General features: G+C 44.0%; 2 protein-coding genes across 3 annotated transcripts in view; one reads left to right on the plus strand and one right to left on the minus strand.

The window, feature by feature from the left end:
• Window positions 1-6,693, plus strand: part of PHLPP2 (PH domain and leucine rich repeat protein phosphatase 2) — a 30,165-nt gene extending 23,472 nt beyond the window's left edge. Inside the window, exon 19 of the mRNA XM_066582559.1 lies at window positions 106-6,693. Within this exon, the coding sequence (XP_066438656.1) occupies window positions 106-1,218 (1,113 nt within the window). The 3' untranslated portion in view covers window positions 1,219-6,693. The remainder of the gene's footprint in view (window positions 1-105) is intronic.
• MARVELD3 (MARVEL domain containing 3) lies at window positions 6,681-24,416 on the minus strand. 2 transcript variants are annotated; one of them, XM_066582561.1, is made up of 4 exons: window positions 24,296-24,416; window positions 20,472-21,030; window positions 17,266-17,375; window positions 6,681-8,841 (listed from the first exon to the last, which is right to left on the minus strand). In XM_066582561.1, the coding sequence occupies exons 2-4, from the start codon at window positions 21,020-21,022 to the stop codon at window positions 8,270-8,272; spliced, it is 1,233 nt and encodes a 410-aa protein (XP_066438658.1). In that variant the 5' UTR covers window positions 21,023-21,030; window positions 24,296-24,416; the 3' UTR covers window positions 6,681-8,269. The 2 variants fall into 2 exon arrangements, with proteins under 2 accessions (XP_066438658.1, XP_066438657.1); XM_066582560.1 differs by lacking the exon at window positions 6,681-8,841 and adding an exon at window positions 12,927-13,767.
• Between the last annotated feature and the right edge of the window lie 124 nt (window positions 24,417-24,540).

A 24,540-nucleotide genomic window follows, 5' to 3' on the forward strand; every position in this document is an offset into this window, starting at 1 on the left:
CTGCCGCTGCCAAGACATGCTGGGATCTTAAAGAAAATAGAAACCGCATGCAGCAGCGGTAGAGTGCCTTCTCCATTATATCTATACTGTTCTTCTGTTTTTCAGGATAATAAAGTGAATGGCGTAACCTGCTGCACGCGTATGCTTGGCTGTACATATCTACACCCATGGGTGCTTCCAGAACCTCATATCACAAAGCTCCCACTTACGGTGCAGGACGAGTTGCTAATCCTGGGAAACAAAGCATTGTGGGAATATGTGCCAGTTGCGGAAGCGGTACAGACCATTCGGCACTTGCCAGATCCACTTTCGGCTGCTAAGAGACTTTGCACTCTAGCACAAAGCTATGGTTGCCAGGATAATGTCGCCGCCCTAGTGGTTTGTCTTAATATTGGAGAGGATACCTGTACTTGTGAAATGCATACTCTTACTTTACCCAGTCCATCTGGCTTGACCTCCACCGCGGTCACTAAAGAATCTCCAGACTCAGTGACTCCGTCTTCCAGTAGCGGCATTGCCTCCGAGTTCAGCAGTGAGATGTCCGTATCGGAAGTGAGCAGCGAGGTTGGTTCTACGGCCTCCGACGAGCACGCGGTAGCTGGAATCGATGGAGGTCTTATCCTCAGGCCAGAGCGGAGATGCAGTCTCCATCCAGTTCCCTCGGCCAGCACTTTTCAACGTCAACCATCTTGTGCCACTTTTTCCAGCAACCAGTCGGAGAATGGTCTGGACAGTGATGATGACCTGCAGGCTGAGGGCCTCAATACTAGTAGCAGGGTGGAAGTTGAGGTAGACATTCACTGTAGCAGACAGCACTCCCCAGAACCTTCTGCCCAATGCACGTTTCAGGATCTGGAGGACGATTGCGGTGGAATTTCGGTGCAGATCTTGCAACAAAACACTATCAATCACAACCCAACATCAAGCCAAGAGAAGGATGATCTACCTTCCTCAACTTCCGGGCCTTGTCTCTATCGGAAAAAACACTCCAATGGGTCTGTTGTGCCACTGGAAGAAATCCTTAACCTCATTGAGGTTGCCTCTGAGGCTCCTAAGAAAAAAACTGGCTATTTCTCTGCACCTTCACAGCTGGAACCGGAGGATCACTTTGTAGTTCCTCCACATCTGGAAAACGAGGTTCGGCAACAGTTAAATGACTTAGAATCTGGAGCCGAAGATAGAGCCAATGCCCTTGAAGAGTTTGACACTGCTTTGTGACCTTGCAAACCCAAGAACTTAGAGGGAGTGATGTCAACTCCTGGTCCCAAAATTGCACATTTTACAATTCTCACTCCTTCTACCCTGTAATGTGCGGCAGATGGATTTGCCAATCACAGCATACCTCTTGTACCCTTCCCTGTTCAAAGCCAAATGTTTTTGTGGGTTTTTTTTTTTTTTTTTGTAATTTATTAACGAATTTTCAATTCCTGATTGTTGAGCCAATTAACAAATGTGAATTTAATCCAAATATTTATATTTTTTACCACTTGGTCCTATTGAAGGTACAACGCACCCAACTGGGGCATGATCCAGTAGTGGTACTCAGAGATGACTTATCCACCTTGATTGCTTCAAGATGTAGACGAGGAACGATTGTTGTGGACGGGGGTCTGGTTGCTTTGAGAAGAAGTAGCAGACATTGAGTACTGTTTATCCTTGGGTATGGATTTGCTGAAGGACTTTTGGGTAACTTTTTCAATACCTCTAATTATGACGAGCCCTAATAAGGACAAAGTAGTCTTTCTACACCTGTCCGAGCATTGGCCAACCAATGTCATTATCTTAATACCCTGTGGGTAAGTGGCATATCCAGAAGCCAGTGCCCTAGACATGGAGTAGTTCATTTGCATAGCAATCTACTGTATTTGCAGCGACCGATGCACTTTGCAGTCATTAACAAGCATAGAATGAAGGACGTTCGTGGGAATCATCCCCTCATGGTCGCTTTTCCTGAGCCATTCTTGATCAAACTCGAGCAGCTTATGAGACACCTTAGCACTTTCAAATTGATTGGACTTTTCGGTACCTTGTACAATGACTTGCATCTGGGTCAGTCAAAGGATCACCGTCATAGCGTGCAGAACCAAGAACAAGGACTCATACATTCCCGTTAGATTCTTAACACTAAGGTCTGATTATTTGGTGATAAACTGAGACATATGAGCCTCCGTGATACATGTAGAATTTGTGGGGAAGAGGTAAATTTTTTTTTTTAATGACTAAATGATCAAATAATCCTACTGTAGGTTCTGGATGTCTCTAGAGAGGTCGGCCAGTTTTACGACCAGTGGACATGAGCCAATTTGTTTTTATATGCACTTTGAACTTGAGTCATGGTACTTGGAAGGGGGCAGAGTCTCTGCCTGATGCAACTAAAGAAACTGTAGAGATTCTGTGGCCTGGACCACGTTCGATATTGCTAGAAATTTGTCCAATTTGCACTAAATGCTTTATAAATTCCGCTGTGTGACACTGCAGATTGCATTGCTTTCCCTGATCGGTGTTGTCCTCACATCTTATGTCCAGCTTTACAGACAAGAGATTTGGTTGTAAATGAACCAACAATGATCCAAATCCGACTGGGAACTGTGGCCTGCATTGGACGGTCTTGGACCGGAATCATCACGTCATCTATTGTCATTCCTTGTTTTAGTATCAATGCCATGTTACCACAAGAAAATCTCGTCCGGGTACCAGAAAAGATGGGTTGATAGAGGAAGGGGTTCAGCATTATCTGGTCCGATTGATGCTTTGCTAAACTAGAAATCGTTGACATTACTGATAAAGTAGGCATCATGAAGACCGTCTACTGGGAACGAGGTACGAAGCAACAGCACTAGTGTACACTTAAGTTTGCCTATTGCTGTTGATGGGGGTCCCGGCCCACTTCTTACTACCTGGACATCTCTGGTAAGATATTCCTATATTCATACATTTAATGATACCGTCATGAAATGGTGCAAATCAGAACGTCAGTATTCTCTATAGTAACCAGATGCAAAGGTTTATTCTGAAAGGGCGAGGTGCGCTTCTGATGATCTGTTTTCAATGTCGAGATGTTGCATCTTTCCGTGTCTCAGGCCTCGTTCACACTATATTAGTTGTGTACAGGCTTCAGCCTTTTTGCACACTTCTTCAGTTTTCCCTCTACGGTCATCCTTGCCCTTTTTACAGAAACAATAGGCAAGGATGACGCCGGGAAAGATTAAGCAAATATAGAACTAAAGGTGGCCATACGGCTTAGATGGTTGTTGGCCAAATGCTTGTTCGACTGACAGCTATCCCCCATTGACTCCTCCAAACGTGCACGCTGGGCTCCGCTGAAATTGCATGTCTTCTCAAAGGGGAATAAGCTGCCACAGGACACTTCTAGCAATGGCTTATATCTTGCTGGAATGAAAACCAGGCATGTTGAATTTCCAAAGGTCCAATTTTCCTTTGCCACAAAATCTGTCTGGGGAGGACAGTTGGGGCATCCCAATACACAATGAAACCGGCAGGTTCGGCCGACTGGCAGTGTATTCGCATTCGTATCCTGTATCTGGATTTTGTGCTCATGTTTATCTGTTAACGTCCGTTTACTGGTGTGAAAGAGGCCTTAGATGATTATCTACTAGTTTTAGCCGTCTTCACTTCTCATTGTTGTCCTCCTTGACCGCGGGCAACTATCATCCCATGTAAATATGGGACCCAACAAAGCAAGTCAGTGAGAATTGCTCACTTGTCAGAGTCGCTTCGTTTTCGCTTGCCCAAATACCAAGCTACTGTCGGACAGTTTAGTAGTTGTGAATGGAGGCCGGAAGAGATCCCTAGCGTACGCTGCCTCCATTCAGTGAGCGATCATCATTCCTATGTGAAAGTGTCCTGAGGGTGTAAGCCAAACCCGAGTCTTCGCCAGAAGGAAAAGACATCCATCTGCAGACAGGCTGTTTCGAGGTATTAGCCCCTCATCAATGTACAGCAGGGTCGTTGGCTGTCCGAGAGACCTAATGCCCGGCTCTGCACCGATGACCATCCAAATACCTTGATGGTCGGTCTGTAGATGGTGCCTGTTCCTTCTGGATAAGACTCTGGTTGGACTATCTTTAGTTTTGTACTTAAATAAGACCCTCTGGCCCTGGAGAAATAAGGAGGACTACCTGATGCACACTGCATTAATTTGCATTATAAGTCTAAGGGCTTCTTCACACGACTGTATTTGCACATGTACAATGTACTCACTCAAAAACAGAGTAGAACCCATTGATTTTAATGGGTTTGTTCTGGTGAGCGTGGTTTCCATGCGGAAAAAAGTAGGTCCTGCTCTAGCTTTCCGCGTTTTGCATAGCATATAAGTCTATGGGGGACTTAAAACCGCAAAAAAAACCCCATCTGGACCTCATTAGGCTAATAGCCTTTTAATCCAAGGAAAAGGTGTGTCGTGCGCACATGTTAACTGTCCCTGCATGCACAAAAAGTGCAGTATTATGCGTAGACACACGTGCAAATGTACCTCATCCAACCTCGTTCACACACAAATATGTTGCGGCGAGTGTTTTTGCGCATAGACTCATATGAAGAAGCCCTAAGACACTACACCTGCTCTGCATAAAAACTTCTCTCCACATGATCAGTGCTGGCAAATCAGAACATTTTGGCGTTCTGTTTCCTCCCTGCTGTCATCTGGGCCAGTTTTATGTTTTTTTTAGAGAAACCATTAATATGGATGACGGTGAGGAACGCTGAAGAGCAGAATGGTTGAAGCACATTTCCTCTGTTGGCTGCAAAGTTTGTTTTTCAAATTATACTTGATCCATTTCTTGAGAAAGCTGAGGGGGGGAATGAAATTCTAAAACTATTTAGGAGCGTACGACAAAATGTGGCGACTTTTATTTATTTTTTTGTCCATATTGTTGTGTGGTATTACAGCTGAGCTCCATTGAAATTAATGGGATCTGAGCTGCAATACCAGACACAACCCTACGGACAAGGGTGGCACTGTTGTTGGAAGAAAGCAGCCATGTTTTTCTAACCCTAGACAAGCCCTTTAAATGGGCATGACATATAAATAAGACTCTGTCACAGAGCAGGCATTCAGATTCTTCCTTTGGGGCTCTGTAGGGTAAATCTGATGTCTCATTCAGAAAGTCTTACAGGTAGAAGCACCATTCATCAGTACTTACCCGGATATGCTCAAACATAGCTCCCTCAAGTTTATTTAAAGTGGTATTCTGGTTATTGCAAGTCTTTTCAAGTTTTTACCCATTCACTGGGACCCCCAACCATCCTGGTGGTGAAGGAGGCGGGGGGTCCTCGCCATTGCCCACTTACTGCAGGGGCAATGGCGAGGAGGATGGGGGAAATGTTACCTCCATTCTTGAGATTGTTGAGGGTCCAAGCCATCCCTCACCTTCCTGTTTTCACCTATCCAGTGGATGGTTGAAAACTTGAAAAAGTATCCAGTAATTAGTGTACCGCTTTAATGAATTGTTATAGAGTAATACACTGGGCAGAGTCCCAAAATTGCCCCTTGCACCCCATTTTACTGAACAGTAGCAACCTTTTACAACAGAACAGATGAGATCCCCTCCCATTCACAAACTTCTGCCATTAGACTTGGGTTGGCATGAGTAATTGCCAAGTGGGAGGTCACTAGGTGGTCCCTCCTACTTCCCCACCCCTGCGGAATATCAGGAATGTTGTCACCTTTATAGTTTGCAAGGTGGAAATGAGCAGCTCGGTACAAAAAACACTGAAATTGAGGGTCAAAATGACTACGGAGTCAGAAAGTATTGAAAATAATCTTCTGCCATGCAGAATACAGGATTGGGTGGTCTATACAGCCCCTTTTTAGGAGTTATTGGAGATTGACGCGCACAGACTTCCCCACACGTGTCAGATGGTTTTAGAAGTAGAAGACTTAGGCCCCTATGTTAAGCATTACATACAGACATTACCGACATCCCAACAATCCACATTATATCATGAGACTGGTATGAAATGGGCTTAGGCCGTATTCCCGTTCAGAGCCGCCGGCGCAGATCCGCCATGAACTGCCAGATGACAAAGTCGTGCATGCAGAACGTTTTTGCTGGTAAAAATGTCGGACAGGAGCAGGAACCGAACGGACCCCATTATAGTCAATGGGGTCCATCCGGCACATTTTGGTTCCATTATGAGACAAATCCATTCATCCAAGGGATTCCGGTTTATTCTTCCATAACGAAGCAGAAAAACCCAACCTCCTCTCCCCCCCCCCCCCCCCCTAGCGCAAATGTGAATTTGTCCTTACCTGCTGCACCAAACATAACTTTAGCAATGAACTGCAACCCAGCTTTATAAGCATCCTGATCCCTTCTGAACCACACTGTTGATTTGTAATTAGAAATGTATTACAAAACACGTCTGGTCTTGCACTGGTGGGGGTCATTTTATAGACACTGCCCCCTGGGGGAAGCCAAAGAACTGACAGCCTCTAAAGCCATTATTTGTACATTTTTATTTTAGCAAAAGCAATAAAATTGTATATATGTACAAGTGTTCATTTAAACATTTCTTGATTTTAGGCTTTGCTGGTGTAAAAAAAAAATCCCCAATTTTCCCCTGAAATGTCGAATATATTATCTGTCCTCCCCCCAAAAAACTGCTGTTAATTCTGTTCTGAGAAATCTCTTAAAACTTATGTTGTAATTAAAATGGAACCTGCCGTCTGAAGCTTCTTGTGTCGTTCTACTTCCTAAATAGGGAGCCGCAGACACAGTAGGGATTGGTTATTAACGAAGTTTGCTGCATCATAAAGGGGAAAATCAAAAAAACTGCTCTCTGGTAATGGCAGATATTGGGGCGAGGGCAGAGGAGTTAGGAGTATGTGAAGAGGCTGCAGTGCTCTATTGGTTTGCTTGATTTCCATGGTACCGTAAAGGTTTGGGTGCTCAAGAAGGGTCTCTTTCAAATATACAATTGATTTAGCAGTCCAAGCCAATAAGATTTTCTGATTTTCCTTAAGACATGCTGTATTTCTCCTTTAAGGTCTATAAGCAGAGGCCCATGCAATATGCAGCAGTCTTGTCCTTAAGGGTCAGTATTATAGCGGTTATATTCTCATCCAGAGGGGGCGGTATTATATTATTTAGTGTTCATTTAGTTAGCATATTAAGCACGTTTCTCGTGCAAAAGTGGAATGTGACAAATGTACTTTAAGCAGTCATCTCTACTCGTCCTGACTACACATGGTAGCTTGTGCAAAGTGCATTACGTGATAGTGAGCACAGGAGAAAGTTCCTCCCAATGTAAAGAAACTTTGAAGTCCGTCCTCCATTCCATGGCGTGATGGTAGAGAAGTTAAAAATCCAAGTATTTTAGATGATTTCACCCTTCACTGCGGGACAGAGGTTGATATCAAGAGTGATTGGAATTGCTCTTTAAAATGACCCTCTGGTTTTGGGACAAAATTCTGTCCCGAGATCAGTGGGGTAAGGAGGTATATTACCTGCAGTTGATCTTCTTTGCCATCCCTCCTATTTATGGATTTTAGATAGCTGACGCAATCTTCAGACTACCTAATTCCCACAGTGCACTATACCTGCTCTTTGATTGGCCAGAGTTTCATACGTGATCAGCAATGGCCAATTAGAGAACAGTGTACATTGAGTAGTTACGAAATTGCTGCAGCCATCTTTGACAGCCCAAAACGGGGCATTACCTGGTAGATCAGAGGGAAACAGTTGCGGGTGATATACAATCTTGTCATTCCTTTTTTTTGGGACAGTACTTTGTCCTGAAGCTGGAGGGTCAAAAAAGTTGTGTGTGTGAGAGGGGGGGGGGGGGGGGGGGGTGAATCCCTATGCCATTTCGGGGCCCTGTTTTCAGTCGCTCAAGATGGCTGCAGCAATCTTCTAACTACCTAATGCACACTGCTCTCTAATTGGCCAGCACTGTTTATGTGATCAGTGCTGGCGAATAAGAGAGCAGGTACGATGCAGTGGTAGTCTAAAGATATCACATAATGGGGGCTAGTTGATTTGAAGATCGCATTGACCATCTTGGACAACTGAAAAAAGGAACCCGGAACTGGTGCATCGGAGGGACATCGGCACACAAGACTAACGGCAGGTTGTATAACTCCCTCTTCTAGTCCTGGCAACGAAAGGTTTCTTTAAGAAGCAGATAAGTCCTTGCCTATGTTATATCTTCCATACTATGAAATGGTTCTATATATAAATGAGGTATAGTTCAGATTAGTAGGATGTATCCTCATACCTGGGTGTGCAGTTTATGGTCATATTACCAATCATTGCTCTAGAGCCTTCTTTTCCTTGTAGGCGCGGGCAGCTAGCACAACGCTGACCCCATATAATATCAGTAGTATGATGCCAAAGGTTGCTGCTCCCCCATCGGTTCCGGACAGATTACAATCCATCCACGTGAGTCCATTTCTGGCGTACAACCTCTCTCTTTTCTTGCATACGTCCGTAGAATTTATTTGTAGAGCAAAATGCAGAAACACCCCCACTGCGGCTCCATAACCCAGTGACGCCACCGCACTGAAAGCGGCCTCAATCAGGAGCCACTTCTTAGATAGATCCAGCAGGTGCCTGGATCCATGAGCCAGGATGGCAAGTGTCAAGGTCCCCATCAGCAAACATACTGACAGGCCTCCATAAATCAACGGAGATCGCAGTAATGTGAATTCCTGGTCCAACTGACGCACCTCCTGCAACTCTTGACCTTCGAAGGGGTAATAACCACCTCCAAAGCCACCACTTGCCATGCCAGCACTGAACCCAGATAGGGTGAAATGGGAGGAAACCACACAAATCAGAACCAGAACGTTGAGGGTCACCTCCAACATCTGCAGAACACCTAGATGAGAAAGAAAAGAGGCTCAGAACCCGCTGTCCATGTCTTTCACCAAGAAGCACCATGATCAATGAAAAGCTCGAGAGATTGGCACAGAAAGGAATAGGATTTGTAGACAGTAATACAGTTCTATGTAATAAGGATCGCTTTATACCCAGGAACCAATCTCCAAGACACCTTCGCTTCCTTCTAGGATTGGAACTCGAACACCAACAGCCCGAGTCCTACAAATCCTTAAAAGTAAAGATCAGTTTTTACATTCATGAATCCAATGTAAATGGAAAGAAGAATTAACTTTGGAAAAGTCCTACTTAAAAATCATCCCGGCATCTTTCTTGCGCTGCAAGGCGAGTGTTTTCACTTGCTCTCGCAGCGAGAAAGAGAATAAAACGCCAGTGGGTGTCCATCCTAAGTCTGCATAGAAGCCAGAGACACAAAAAACAACAGATTTTTGCAAAGTTGCTTAATTTTGATGCACTGAAACTACAGAATAGGTTGCAAAAATGAACAACCTCTAACTCCCCGACAGTCACTTTAAATTGGAAAAACATTCCCGAAGATGTAACTTTTTATTGTATATTTTGAATTTATGTGTCAGGTAAATGTATTTGATGCAAAACTCGGTAGTCTTAAAAGCGTTTTCCAGGCAGAGCCCGCTATCGGGCCCAGGATACACCTGGCTGCTCCGACCCCTGTGTAGTGGCTGGCACTCGTAATTGCAGGCTGGAGTCTAATTGAAATCAGTGAGAGCTGTGCTTGCAATTACAAGTGCCGGCCACTACACAGGGGTCAGAGCAGCGGCTTCTGCTCCAACCCCGTTGTATCCTGGCTCTGACTGTGAAAACTCCTTTAAGTGCGTTTTTAACTCATTAGTGACATACAGTGTGACCAGTAAATAGTTTCCCTTTTTGTGTTCCAATGTTTATAACTTTTTTTACATTTTTTTAATCAATATAGCTGTATGACACCTTGTATTTTGCAGGACGAGTTCGAGTTTTTATAGAAACCAATTTAAGGTCCATATAATGAATTGAATAACTTTTATAAACTTTTAGTTTGTGCTGGGGGCAATGGGAAAAAAGTTATTTCATCATCATCTAAATATTATTTTACCTTTATTCTACGAGTCATTACGATTATGACAACACTAAATTTCTAGAGTTTTTTTTATGTCTTACCATTTTTCGCAATATAAGCGTTTTGTAAAAAAAAAAAAAAAAAAGATTTTGCGTGGCACCACATTCCAGAACCAGAGCATTTTTGTTTTTCAGTTGACAGAGCTGTGGGAGGCTTGTGTTTTGTGAGACAACTTGTAGTGTTTATTGGTACAATTTTGATAAATATCCAATTTTGGAAAATAATTTTTTATTCCTGTTTAGGGGGTGCGAGTTGATCAGAAAACAGCTATTTCAGTTTTTTTTTTAAATGGAATTTTCTGTGCTTGATAAATAATGTAATATTTTATAGTACACGTTGTTATAGATGTGGCAATAGCAATTATGTGTAGGGCTCTTTTTTTTTTTTTTCTAAAGACAGCTGACAGCCGGCCATAATCATAGATAACTCTGATTGTAGCCATAAACCACTTTGCTGCTGCTGTCAATTATGACAGGGGCAATAAACTGACCTAACAGAGGAAGGGAGTGAACTCGCACACTGCTCTACCGCAAAGAGAGCGTGGGCGGCAGTTGAGATGTCATGGCAGCCTGGGGCTTGTATTTCTACTAGAGATGAGCGAACGTACTCGGTAAGGCCGATTTCGCAATCGAGCACCACGATTTTCGAGTACTTCACTACTCGGGTGAAAAGTACTCGGGGGCGCTGTGGGTGAGCAGGGGGTTGCAGAGGGGAGTGGGGGGGGGAGAGGGAGAGAGAGCTCCCCCCTGTTCCGCGCTGCTACCCCCCGCTCTACCACGCCACGCCCCGCCACACAGCGCCCCCGAGTACTTTTCACCCGAGAAGTGAAGTACTCGAAAATCGCGGTGCTCGATTGCGAAATCGGCCTTACCGAGTACGTTCACTCATCTCTAAGAACATCCGTTCTTATGGCACCTCTTAAATGAAGCCTACAGAAATAAAATATACTGCAATATTGAAGTATTGTAATACATTATATAAGTGATCACACGGTTGCCAATTCAAATCTTCTTAGGGTATAAAAAAAAATCCACTTTTTTTTAACTATTACAAAAAAACAAATATTAAAAGTTAAAAAAAAAACTAATTTTCATAATAAAAAAATGAAAAAAAAATTTAATATCAAAAAAATTACTTGCCAGACTTCTTTTTTTTTTGGCCACCACACCTCTGAGAAAAAAAAATGTAATAAGTAAAAATAATAAAACATGACATGTACCCCAAGATGGTACCAGTAGAACGAGGCTCTCCTGCCAAAAAACAAGCCTTTACACATCTTTATCGATGGAAAAATAAAAAAGTTATGGTGGTCAAAAAATGGTGACAGCGGTTTTTAAAAAAAAAATATCGCTTAAAAGCAGAAGAAAAAAAAACCCCATAAATTTAGTATCGCTGAAATTGTACAGACACACAGCATAACGCCAACATGTAATTTTTTGTGGCAGTATGTATGCTATAAAAAGAAGACACTCCTAAAAATGGCGTAAATCAATTTTTTCCATTTCACTTCACTTTTTAAAAGTTTTGCAGTATATTATATGGGATGTTAAATGCCATCACTGAATATTGCAACTCATCTGTCAAAAAAAAAAAAAACAAGCCCTCACGCAGCTATGTGGAACAAATTAAAAAATATATGACTTTTTGAATTTGGGGAGGAGAAAAGAAGAAGAAAAAAAAGGGGGTTATACAGGGAAAGGAATGCTCAGCACTTTGGTACTACAACCTCCACTTCTGGCCTGCTTCCCACACTGGGTTGCGTGTTATGGAGTCTTTCAGCCCTTTCTTGATGCCATCATTGCAGGGTTGTAGGGGGTTGGCTCATTTCAACAACTATGCCAGCCCCATTCTCTGGCTCTGCAGTGGCCATAACAGAGAAGAGGCTAAGACGAAAAAGGTTTGGTACTGTGTTAGCCAGTAGAGCAAAATTGAATTGTTCTCAGTAAGAGAAACCAAGTAATCTTGTAGATATGATACCTTTTAAAGGGGTTCTGACATGAATAATGTTTTTATGCTTTAGCAGCCATTGTTCCCTGGTCTGCCTAATGGACACAGGGAACCCAGGGTTTAATGGCTGCTAAAGCATAAATACATGATACTTACCTTGTCTCCTGTTGTTGTTGACATCGGGGGGGGGTCATCTCCCAGCAGGCGCCGCTCTTCCTCTTCTTCCTCCACAAGCCGCGCTGCTCCGGGATCGCACGCATGCGCAGTGGAGAGGTGCCCTCTGACAGGAGTCAGGACGGGCCGCGTCTCCACTGCGCACGCGCAGAATCTCGGAGTTCAGCCAGGACGGACGGGCCGCCCACAGCAAGCACTGCTTGTGACGTGCTTGCTGTGGGCGGCCCGTCCGTTCACCTCGGAAGTGGCTGACGAACGGAGCAGAACAGGAAGCGGTCATTTTGACCGCTCCTGCTCTGCTTCTACAAGCCACAGAAGATGCCGGCTAGAAGGGACATGCCTGGCGATCGGTCCTGGCCAGGCAAGGTGAGTACAATTTTTTTTTTTTTAAATGTTAGAACCCCTTTAATGGCTAACAAAAAATACATGATGTTATAGCAAGCTTTCGAACCTCTCAGGATTCTTCCTCAGAGAACGTGCTGGCTTAGTTATTGAAATAAGCCAGACCCTTGTGATGTCATCACTGAAAATGAGTGCGCGTGTGTGTGGAGACTCTATACCACTTGACCCACCACCATTGAACCAGGACCAGATTAGATCATTCCCTATTTGGCTAATCCCTTTAAAGAAAACATCCCTAAAATAAATAACATTCCATAAAAAGGTAGACCTACAAGGTTCTGTTTTGGGTATACTTGGTTCTTGAAACGTTGTTTGCTTAGAATATGGCCAACCAGCTTTCCTATGGTTCTAATTGGCAAATTGGCCTTCCTCTCCGTTTTCTGGATACTGGTGTCCTTTAAAATCAATGGAAACCCTATCACTTAAAGAAGGACCCCCTACGATCAGCCCGAGGAACCCGAATTCCAAAAAGACAACTCCTTTAAATTACCATTTTCACAATTTATATCAATAATCACTTTTAATGACTTGATAGATAAAGTTTTATAAGTTTGTTTTTATATAAACTCTTAAAAATACATTACATTACATAATAAGTATATAACAACATGGATTTACGAGACGTAGACAACATGGGGGAAGGGGTAAGAGAGACGGACTAAAATTCAAGGGTGTTAGCAGACTTCTTTTTCTGGGTGCGAACAGTTTGAAAACCTTTAATGGCGAGAAAAGCGCTCATGGCGAAGGCAATGATGGCCATACAAGCAAAGAGGGCGGCAGCAATGTCGGCCCCATGTAAGGCGCAGGTAAAACCTTGGTAGCCTTTGCTGCTATACAGCGTCTCGCGGTCTTTGCAAATCTGAGAATTGTAGGCATCCTGTAGGCGCCTGAAGTAGAAATAGAGAGCTGGCATATAGCCCACGGCGATGGCAATGTCTAATACGCACTCCACCAACAGACATATTGGCCAGCGCCACGGGACCCGGAGCACGCCAAGAAGGACCATAAGGCAACTGAAAGTCATAAGAGCGCCTCCAAAGGCCATGGAAGCCGTGACTGTGGGGAGTTTTAAATTGTAAAACTGGACGTCCAGTTCCTGAGCCTTGTCCCCATCGGCACCGCTAAAGCCGTTGTAGGCCCCCCCAAACTGGTAGTAATAAATTCCTCCCAGGTTACTGATCCCAGTGAAGCCCCCTGTAGAGCCGTAGGACACGGAGCAGCATATCAGGATCAGCATGTTGAGCAGAACTTCCACAAGCTGACAGCAAGCTGAAAAGATGGAGAGCAGACGAAGACTCGTTAGATCGGGGAGCGCTAACACATATAGAGACAACAGGTAAAGAGGTTCTCTGGTGCATCTGATGAATACTCCAGGCTGAGATGGGGAATCGGTGCTAATTAGAGATGAGCGAACCTATTCGTTTCGAGTAATTACTCGATCGAGCACCGCGATTTTCGAGTACTTCCGTACTCGAGTGAAAAGATTCGGGGGGGCGGGGGGAGGCTTAGCGGAGCGGGGGATAGCAGCGGGGAATAGGGGGAGCCCTCTCTCTCCCCCCCCCACTCCCCGCTGCAACCCCCACTCACCCACGGCGCCCCCCGAATCTTTTCGCCCCAGTACGGAAGTACTCGAAAATCGCGGCGCTCGGGCGAAAAAGGGGCGTGGCCGAGTACGCTCGCTCATCTCTAGTGCTAATCTAGCTTTGTCTGACAGTCTGGTTGCTATGGATACACTGCCTGACGACCAGACTCTTTACAATGTGGTTGCTAAGCAGGACGTCTGTAGCAACCAGTCTGTTTACTCAGGTCTTAAGAGATTTTCCTGGATTTAAAGGATTATTCTAGTGACATTAAGGCCGGTGTCATACAGGCGTAAGCGCATTCATGCCGCGTATCTGTGCCAAGGGCATTGCGCAAGTGCATGTTTTATTGTACTCTTTACATTCACAAATCGTGCACATTTGCGCGTGCCAAAAATAAAAACACACAACCGTACTCCCATTCATTGAAAAGGGCAATTAAGTAATTAGCAAATGCGCAGGAAAATAGAGCATGCTGTGTATTTTTATGCGTCGCACGGATTGCGCATGCATATCCAATGGGTTCTATCCACTGCGTATTCTGCACGCATGTTGTGCACGTGCAAAACGCTATGCAAATACATTCGTGTGACACAGGATTAAGTTATTCCCTAACTGCAGGATAGGGGATAACTAGCTGATCGGTAGGGGTCGGACCGCTAGGACCATCGCTAGTTCCCAAACCAAGGGTTTCTCGTGTTCTCCAAGAGACTGGTAAAATGAAAGGATCGGCAGTATGCATGCTCGACTAATCACTCCAATCATTTCAACCAGATTGCCGATCACTTGACCACTTGGCGGTGGCTAAGCATGTGCGCAGCCGTACCATTTATTTTACCAGTCTCCCGGGGGACACTTGGCACCCACTCTGGCAATCAGTGGTCGGACCTCCACCAATCAGCTAGTTATCGCCTATGCGAAACAGGGGATAATTTAAAGGGGTATTCCCATCTCTGGCGTTTCATGGCTGAGATGGGAAAACTTGTCCGCCCTGTTCTGACCACCTCTTTAACTTAGGCGCTTAGTGCCATTTCTGTAGCTCCCATTGAAGTGAATGAGAGCTATGAAAACAGCATAGTGCTACACAGTTTCCGTAGCTCCGGTTCACTTCAACGACAGCTACGCTAGGCTCCGATCAGGTGGTCGTTAGCTATTGCAGCGATTTACCGTTTTGGATATGAAAAATGAAATGGGAATACCCCTTTAAATCATGTAGGTTAGGGAAGAGGGGTACAAGGTCTTATCTTGGGTTTGGGTGATTTTTGCTCCCATTTCACAATTTATAACAAGACTCAATTAGAATTGTTAACATGCAAATAAAAATAACAAAGGACACATAATAAACCGAGATCGACTGTTCAAGGTGCAAAGTCCTGGAAGGGGCAGCAATTAGAGATGAGCGAGTATAATCGCTAAGGCACATTACTCGAGCGAGTAGTGCCTTAGCCGAGTATCTCCCCGCTCGTCTCTAAAGATTCTGGGGCCGGCGCGGGTGACAGGTGAGTTGCGGGGGGGGAGAGAGAGATCTCCCCTCCGTTCCTCCCCGCTCTCCCCGCCCGCCGCCGGCCCCCCGAATCTTTAGAGATGAGCGGGGAGATACTCGGCTAAGGCACTACTCGCTCGAGTAATGTGCCTTAGCGATTATACTCGCTCATCTCTAGCAGCAATCAAATAATTATAGAAAGCGAGCAGACGAATACAGCAAGAAAGGAACAACACGACAGGAACAAATACAATGATGCAAGTCAGTGGAAGCTTAAAGGGGTTTTCCGGAACTCAGACTCCGTTGACCTAAACTTAGGATAGGGGTCATCAATATCAGATGGATGGGAAGCAGACTTCCGCCACCTCCGCAGATCACTTCTTCGAAGGGACTTTTAAGTGAATGGGAATCTCTATGAGTATGGATTAACCAAAGTTATCATAGCTCTGTTATAAACGGAAGCCATGACATTAATGTGAATAAAGCCTTAAAAGGGTTTTCCCCCCCAACTTAAAATTGCTTCACAACCTCGCTGTTCTACCTGGTTGCTGCTGACTAGGACATGTGACAGCTTCAGCCAATCACCGGCTATAGAAAGTCATTGCTGTGGCCAGTGATTGGCTGCAGCAGTCACATGTCCAGGTCAGCAGCAACCAGGAAGAACAGAGGGTTGTGAAGCAATGTTAAGTAGTCAGAAAACTATTTCTAGAACGAGTCCAAAATCTTCCCTGAAATCAATGGGTTTCACTTTTTGCATATAGCGCGCAAATTCAATTGTGCGTAAATTCGCGTGCAAATATGCTTGTGCGAATCTGGCCGTAGACATGATGGCTGACTGTGTTGTAAAGCGATTGTGCATTTTTTTGGCTCGAAAGCCCTTGTTTTACGATAGGTAGAGAAAAGCTGAGCCAGAAGATTTGTACTCTGGCCTGACTTCTTAGGCTGCATATCCGCCCAGGAGGTGCAGGACATTGCGTTCCACATAAAGAAGAATGAAGTTGTATCGTCGCTCCTGGAAACTTCCTCTGTTCTTATTAGAACAACAATATGGACCCTGAAGGACTCGTGATCTTTTTTTTTTTTAAACTTAGTAAGTATTCCTCAACTCTGCTGGAAGAACAGGAAAAGTTACTTGAGAAGTTCTCTCATGTTTCGGTTTCTGGGATGGCCTCCAAGTTGCATTGTGTCCTACGCACAATGGATCCTGTGTCTAGTGGTCTGCATGATGTTTGCTTGAAGTCTATGAAGAGCTTTACTCTTTATTTTAAATGCTACAACTAATAAACGATCTTCAGTAATATTGTCTCCTATACTCCATTCACATCCAGGGCTGCATTCAAATTTATTCCGGTCCCCTATTACCTCTCAGGCTGCATAATGCGCTGCTGCCCTCTATGGAAGAAGCGTCTGTACGGAGCGTTTTCTGGGAGAAGTCGGGTTTCCCCTACATTTTGCAGCAGGGTGTATTGCAGTATAGGAACGCACCTAAAGGGTGGAGTCTATTACATAATGAATGCTGCTTAGCAATACGGCCTCGGGGAAATAAGTACATAAGGAATTTGACAAGTCACACAAGAATTACAAGGCCGTTTAATACTTTTTCAGGTTACCAAAATGTATGAACCCAGGATGGAAGTGTAAGATTCTGTACCCGTCACTGAAGAACCACCTGTTGCACATAACGTCACATTATAGGTTACTTACCGCGTCCAGTGCACAGATATTTACACTTGTGACAATCCAAGATCCCACCTGCCCGTTCTCCATCGTAATATTCTATGTCCTGCAGCTCAGAGCCATTTGGAGGAAACGACCTACGAGGTAAATTGCAGTAAAGTTCAAACCCACCACTTATAGTTTGCCCCCTACCCCTGATGACGCTGCACGTTGGTGAAACATGTCAGGAGACATTGTGTATAGCTTAACAGGATGAAGAACTGGTATTATAATCACAGCTAGTGTGGTCGTCCGGACTTCTCCATCTCTACCTATATTTGTACCTCTCAAAATGGCGTGTGAATATGAATGAAAGAACTTTGCAATCATTTACTTAACCTTCATTTAGTCGGGATATCAGCCAGTTTTTGTATCTCCTTTCTTTTAGTTTGATATCCCTGTTCGTGCAAGGCTGGGCTTTAGTGGGGCTTTCAGCATTTTGGGTGTTTATGAATTTGTATAGTAGGGTTAATTGGTTTTATCATATGATATAATACCACACGCTATGTAGAACAAGACAACCACTATAATACCGCTCTGCTATGTACAACAAGACAACTACTATAATACTGCCCCTATGTACAGGAATATAACTACTATAATACTGCCCTCTATGTACAAGAATATAACTACTATAATAGTGACCCCTATGTGCAATAATACAACTACTATAATACTGTACCCCATGTAAAAGAGTATACCTACTATAATACTGACCCCTATGTACAAGAACACAACTACAATAATACTGTTTCTATGTACAAGAATAAAACTACTATAATACTGCCCGTGTACAAGAATAGAACTACTATAATACTGCCCCTGTGTACAAGAATTTAACTACTATAATACTGCCCCCTATGTACAAGAATATAACTGCTATAATACTGCCCCCAATGTACTAGAATATAACGACTATAATACTGCTTCTATGTACAAGAATCTAACTACTATAATACTGCTCCCTATGTACCAGAATATAACTACTATAATACTGCCTCCTATGTACAAGAATATAGCTACTATAATACTACCCCCTATGTACAAGAATATAACTACTATAATACTGCTCCCTATGTACAAGAATATAACTACTATAATACTGCTCCCTATGTACCAGAATATAACTACTATAATACTGCCCCCTATGTACAAGAATATAACTGCTATAATACTGCCCCCCTATGTACAAGAATATAACTGCTATAATACTGCCTCCTATGTACAAGAATATAACTACTATAATACTGCCTCCTATGTACAAGAATATAACTACTATAATACTGCTTCCTATGTACAAGAATATAACTACTATACTACTGCTCACTATGTACAAGAATATAACTGCTATAATGCTGCCTCTGTCTACAAGAATATAACTACTATAATACTGCCCCCTATGTACAGGAATATAACTACTATAAAACTGCTTCCTATGTACAAGAATATAACTACTATAATACTGCCCCCTATGTACAAGAATATAACTACTATAAAACTGCTTCCTATGTATAAGAATATAACTACTATAATACCGTCCTCTATGTACAAGAATATAACTACTATAATACTGCCCCCTATGTACAAGAATATAACTACTATAAAACTGCTTCCTATGTACAAGAATATAACTACTATAATACTGCCCCCTATGTACAAGAATATAACTACTATAATACTGCCCCCTATGTACAAGAATATAACTACTATAATACTGCCCCCTATGTACAAGAATATAACTACTATAAAACTGCTTCCTATGTATAAGAATATAACTACTATAATACTGCTCCTATGTACAAGAATATAACTACTATAATACTGCCCCCTATGTACAAGAATATAGCTACTATAAAACTGCTTCCTATGTACAAGAATATAACTACTATAATACTGCCCCTATGTACAAGAATATAACTACTATATTACTGCCCCTATGTACAAGAATATAACTACTATAATACTGCTCCTATGTACTATAATATAACTACTATAATACTGCCCCTATGTACAAGAATATAACTACTATATTACTGCCCCTATGTACAAGAATATAACTACTATAATACTGCCCCTATGTACAAGAATATAACTACTATATTACTGCCCCCTATGTACAAGAATATAACTACTATAATACTGCCCCCTATGTACAAGAATATAACTACTATAATACTGCCCCCTATGTACAAGAATATAACTACTATAATACTGCCCCCTATGTACAAGAATATAACTGCTATAAAACTGCTTCCCATGTACAAGAATATAACTACTATAATACTGCCCCCTATGTACAAGAATATAACTACTATAAAACTGCTTCCTATGTACAAGAATATAACTACTGTAATACTGCCCCCTATGTACAAAAATATAACTACTATAATACTGCCCCCTATGTACAGGAATATAACTACTATAATACTGGCCCCTATGTACAAGAATATAACTACTATAATACAGCTCCCTATGTACAGGAATATAACTACTTTAATACTGCCCCCTATGTATAAAAATATAACTACTATAATACTGTCTCCTATGTACAAGAATATAACCACTATAATACTGCCTCCTATGTACAAGAATATAACTACTATAATACTGCCCCCTATGTACAAGGATATAACTACTATAATACTGCTCCCTATGTACAAGGATATAACCACTATAATACTGCCCCTATGTACAAGAATATAACTACTATAATACTGCCCCCTATGTACAAGAATATAACTACTATAATACTGCCTCCTATGTACAAGAATATAACTACTATAATACTGCCACCTATGTACAAGAATATAACTACTATAATACTGCTCCTATGTACAAGAATATAACTACTATAATACTGCCCCCTATGTACAAAAATATAACTACTATAATACTGCCCCCTATGTACAAGAATATAACTACTATAATACTGCTCCTATGTACAAGAATATAACTACTATAATACTGCCTCCTATGTACAAGAATATAACTACTATAATATTGCCCCCTATGTACAAGAATATAACTACTATAATACTGCCTCCTATGTACAAGAATATAACTACTATAATACTGCCCCCTATGTACAAGAATATAACTACTATAATACTGCCCCCTATGTACAAGAATATAACTGCTATAATACTGTCTCTGGGGTAGGAGACTCACAAAGTCCTCCTGACTTCTGCACTCACCTCTCTGAGGGGTGGTAATGGTCTGCCTGTCTTTTGTTCATTGACAGTCCATATTGGTCCACACTTTCCACATAACGTTCTTGTTGTCTTTCCCGTTCATCATACCGCTTGTGGCTCCTTTCTTTGTAGTGTCTGTCTCTTTCCTCATATCTGCTGGGATTACTCTCTTTATCATAACTGTCTCTGTCCTCATAGCGACTCCGGCTCCTATCCGCATCATACCTGCTGTGGCCCCTATCCTCATAGTGCTTGTCCGACTCCTTGTACCGGTCTCTACTCCTATTCTGCTCCTGGTCCCCGTAGTGCTTCTCCCTTTCTTGGTACTGGTTCCGGCTCCTGTCTTCCCGCTGCCTGTTTTGCCTCCTGTCTCCGTTATACTCGTCTCTTTCATGCGGCCGCCTCCGTTCCTGGTGGCCCCTGCTAGGTGTCCTGTCATCGTTATATCCGTTCTGGGCGTCGGATGTGTTGGTGCGACTGCTGCGCTGCTCAGATCTGTGCTTCCTTGGTGCTCGGCTCTCCCCATCACTCGGATAGGGAGCGGGGTCTACCATTCTCAGACCTGAAGAAAACACATTACATGAGCTGATTGGGTAGATGAACTTTTACTAAACTTTTGACTCATTCCAGCAACTTGTTAGAAGTTTTGATCAGTGGGGGTCCGGGTACCCCTCGGACTGTGATTGCCACACCTAAAACGGGCTTGTGGACATCTATGAAGGACAGCACTACATATACTACAGTAATACCATAAATAGTTAAATTCCTTCCAGGATGCAGCCCCCGGGGGTCCCACTCCCAGCACACCCTGTTGATTTTGCTGGTGGAAGCAGCAGCTGGTTACTCCTTTCCGCTGCAGCAGCATGTGAATGCAGCTTAATTTACAAATTGCACATGATGTGCAGCTGCTTCAGAACCTCTGACGGCACGTTCACATGGGGCAGATTTGCCGTGGATTTTCCGTGCGGACTGTCCAAAGCACTTACAGTAGCAGCACTGTGAATGAGTTTTCCAAAAACTCGCATACATGTTGTAGAGGAAATCTGCCCAAAATCTGTGCAGAAATTAACAGGTGGTGCGGAATTTAACCCTTTTCAATCCAATTTGTATCTTGGTTTTCCTAGGGGGCTTACTCTTTCTGCCGTAATAAAACGGCGCTATATGCTGGCTAAAGCCAGTACTGCATGAGGTGACACGTTGGATAGGCTCCAACAGCAGAGAGGCTGGCAATATACAGTAAGAGAACCCCCCGACGGACGTCTTCCAACATTGGAGCTGTACAGCCTTAAATCATAATGTCTTTAGACGTCAGACAGTGGATTGGAAAGGGTTAAGGGCTCCTGCCCATGGACGGATATCTGCTGCGGAATCCATGGTGGGCGTCCGTACCGCAGATCCGCAGCAAATAGCGCCCATAACATGCTATCGGAAACAGATTCTTCTTGTACACTCGCATTAGCTCACTGTGGTTTCCGCAAGCGGAGGAAAAAAGATCGCAGCAGGCTCCATTTTTCTGCAGATTCCGGACTGGCGGCTTCCATCGAAGTTAATGGAAGCCGTCCAATCCATGGCCCTTCCGCAATCACATTGCGGAAAGGTGGCGGATTCCGCATTCATCACCTATCGATGAAAAGCAGAACTTTAAAAAAAAAAAATCTGTACCGCGCACGTCCGACGACTCGCCATGCGGACCATCCGCAGCACAGATGAAAACGAACGTGATCAGATATGCGCGGGCACGCTGCTGCTGGCGGAGCTGGGTTCCAATGCGGGATTCCGCATGTGGAATCCGAGTCTGCCGTGTGCAGGGGGTCTGAATCTACAGAACGTCAATTAGCTGTAGCGGATTTGCGGTGCGGATTCCACCAATGAGGGGGCGAATTCTGCACCAAAATCTGCTTCAAAATCCACGTCAGAATCTGCTGCAAATGATGCAGATATTGCGCTGCGGATCTGCGCCCACTCGGGTATTTCCGTCTCTCCTGTTGAAATCAATGGAGCGCTGCTGACTGCTCACGCTCGTTCCAGCGCTCCATACTGAGTGACGTCACCGCTGGGGAAGGAACATTCCCCGCAGTAACAGGAGTCCCGTTCGCAGCATCTACACGGATCTCAGCGGCGAGACCCCCACCGATCAGCCACCAGCGGACAACTTGTTACTCTGCTGAAGCCCCTTAAAAAGGGGTTTTCTGTGGTTGCAAAAGGAATTTTACGGGTATGGAATGTGCGTTTCCCCAGGCGAGCGCGATGGCGGACCCAGAAACTCATACTGATATCACGTTTTCAAAATTGAGATTTTCTACGTGACTTGCGAATAAATCACATCGCTGAACATGCGATTTCCAAGCGCATGTATTTTCAGCAGGATAACTTAAAAACGTACACTCAAGTGCGATGCGATTTTTTTTCTCAATCGTTGTAAATAGAGATGAGTGAACTTACTCGTTTAGAGCGATTTCGCAATTGAGCACCCCCCCCCACTCCCCTCTGCAACCCCCCGCTCACCCCCGGCGCCCCCCAAATCTTTTCGCCTGAGTAGTCAGTTACTCGAAAAAAGCGGTGCTCGATTGCGAAATCGCTCTAAACGAGTAAGTTTGCTCATCTCTAGTTGTAAACAATGGGGGAGATTTCTACGGACCCACAGAAATTTAGATCATGCTGCGATTTTTCTATCTATGTAAATAGGCCTCATTGTTTTTAATGGGTCTATTTCAGTATGAGTTTGTCCGCTTCGCAAAGCGCAAAACTCGCACAGGAAAGTCGGCTGTGTAAATACACCCTAAGGTGTATACTTGCAGTGCCGCCCTGAATGGGGCTGTAGCGCCGTTTCCCCCCCCCCCGGCAGAGGACAGGTTGGGCCCTTTTTAATTAACCGATTTATCGTTTGAGCGAGTGAGTGATGCCATCGCTAACTCGTTCGCTCTCATGCTGCCTGTACGAGAAACCCTTCAGTCGTTCGCATTCGCTGTAAAATCGACTGCACAATCGCTATTTAAGCTGACTATTAGTAAACAAGCCAACGATGGGCGTTCGCATCTTTTAGCGGTCCGCGCTCCCTCCCTCTTCTGCTAACAAACGCCTCCGCGTATGTCGCTGGTTGTCTCCGGCTCCTGGACACATCATGCGTTCCACGTACGGCGTGACCACACAGCGGCTTCAGGCGAACGCACTGTGACTCCTCGGCAGGACTGATGTCACACGCATGCGCCATTCTCAGTGCGGTGCGGGCGCCCTACGTGGATGGGGGTCACAGTGCACAGCGGTGACGGTAGCATTCTAACCGCCATTCACTCGCTCGTACATCTGTGTATCCAGTTTTAGGCCGGGCTTAAGCATGTCTACACGCACATTTGCGCTGCGTATCTGTGCAACAGGCGTTGCATTTTTGCATGCATGTGCGTATTTTCCAATATTCTTTTGCAGTCCCCAAAACACACAAGTTCCTATTGGTTTAAATGAGCAATTTAGTTTACTATGTGCTACTTTTGGGGTTTTTTGCGCTACCGGAATGCAGACATGACCAAACCCACTGTAACCAATAGTTCTATTCACTGCATGTTGCATGCGCAACTTTTTACGCCTCATATACGCAGCGCAAATGCATTCGTGAGAATAAGCCCTTCGGCAAAAATTAGTTGTCAGACGTCCTTTGAGTATTGGATTTATTAATTAATGACCTTGCATTGGTCCATAAAGTCAAAATAATTATCTTTGCAACAAACCCCCCCCCCATGTGATTTGCAGAGTCCTGACTCCCAGCAGCTCTACTAACGCACTCAGCTCCGCTGCAGCCTCTCATAACTCCCGGTATTTATTCCTCTACTCACCTCCGTTCTTTTCTAAAGTCGGTGTAAGCAACAAAAAACAGCCGGAACCGAAACTCCCACCGAAAGCGCGCCCCCGACACAGCTACACACCTGTGGCTTGCCTCTTAGTGCGCGCTCCCGGCTCCTGGAACGCACAGGAATGCACGGCGCCGCCGTCTGGAACGCATAGGAGACGCGCTCGCAGAGTCCTTCAGCTGATTGGACAAATTGATTAAGGAGTCTAAAAAGTGATTGGCTAGAGAATA

Source organism: Eleutherodactylus coqui, chromosome 11, assembly GCF_035609145.1.
Source record: "Eleutherodactylus coqui strain aEleCoq1 chromosome 11, aEleCoq1.hap1, whole genome shotgun sequence".
In the NCBI taxonomy this organism is placed as follows: Eukaryota; Metazoa; Chordata; class Amphibia; order Anura; family Eleutherodactylidae; genus Eleutherodactylus; species Eleutherodactylus coqui.

Excerpts from the sequence above, each read along its gene's own strand:
- MARVELD3 (XM_066582560.1), bottom strand. The coding sequence starts at position 21,022 with ATGGTAGACCCCGCTCCCTATCCGAGTGATGGGGAGAGCCGAGCACCA. Across the intron at positions 17,376-20,471 it reads CATTACCACCCCTCAGAGAG|GTCGTTTCCTCCAAATGGCT; the intron begins GTGAGTGCAGAA and ends TTTACCTCGTAG. Across the intron at positions 13,768-17,265 it reads ATATCTGTGCACTGGACGCG|CTTGCTGTCAGCTTGTGGAA; the intron begins GTAAGTAACCTA and ends CCATCTTTTCAG.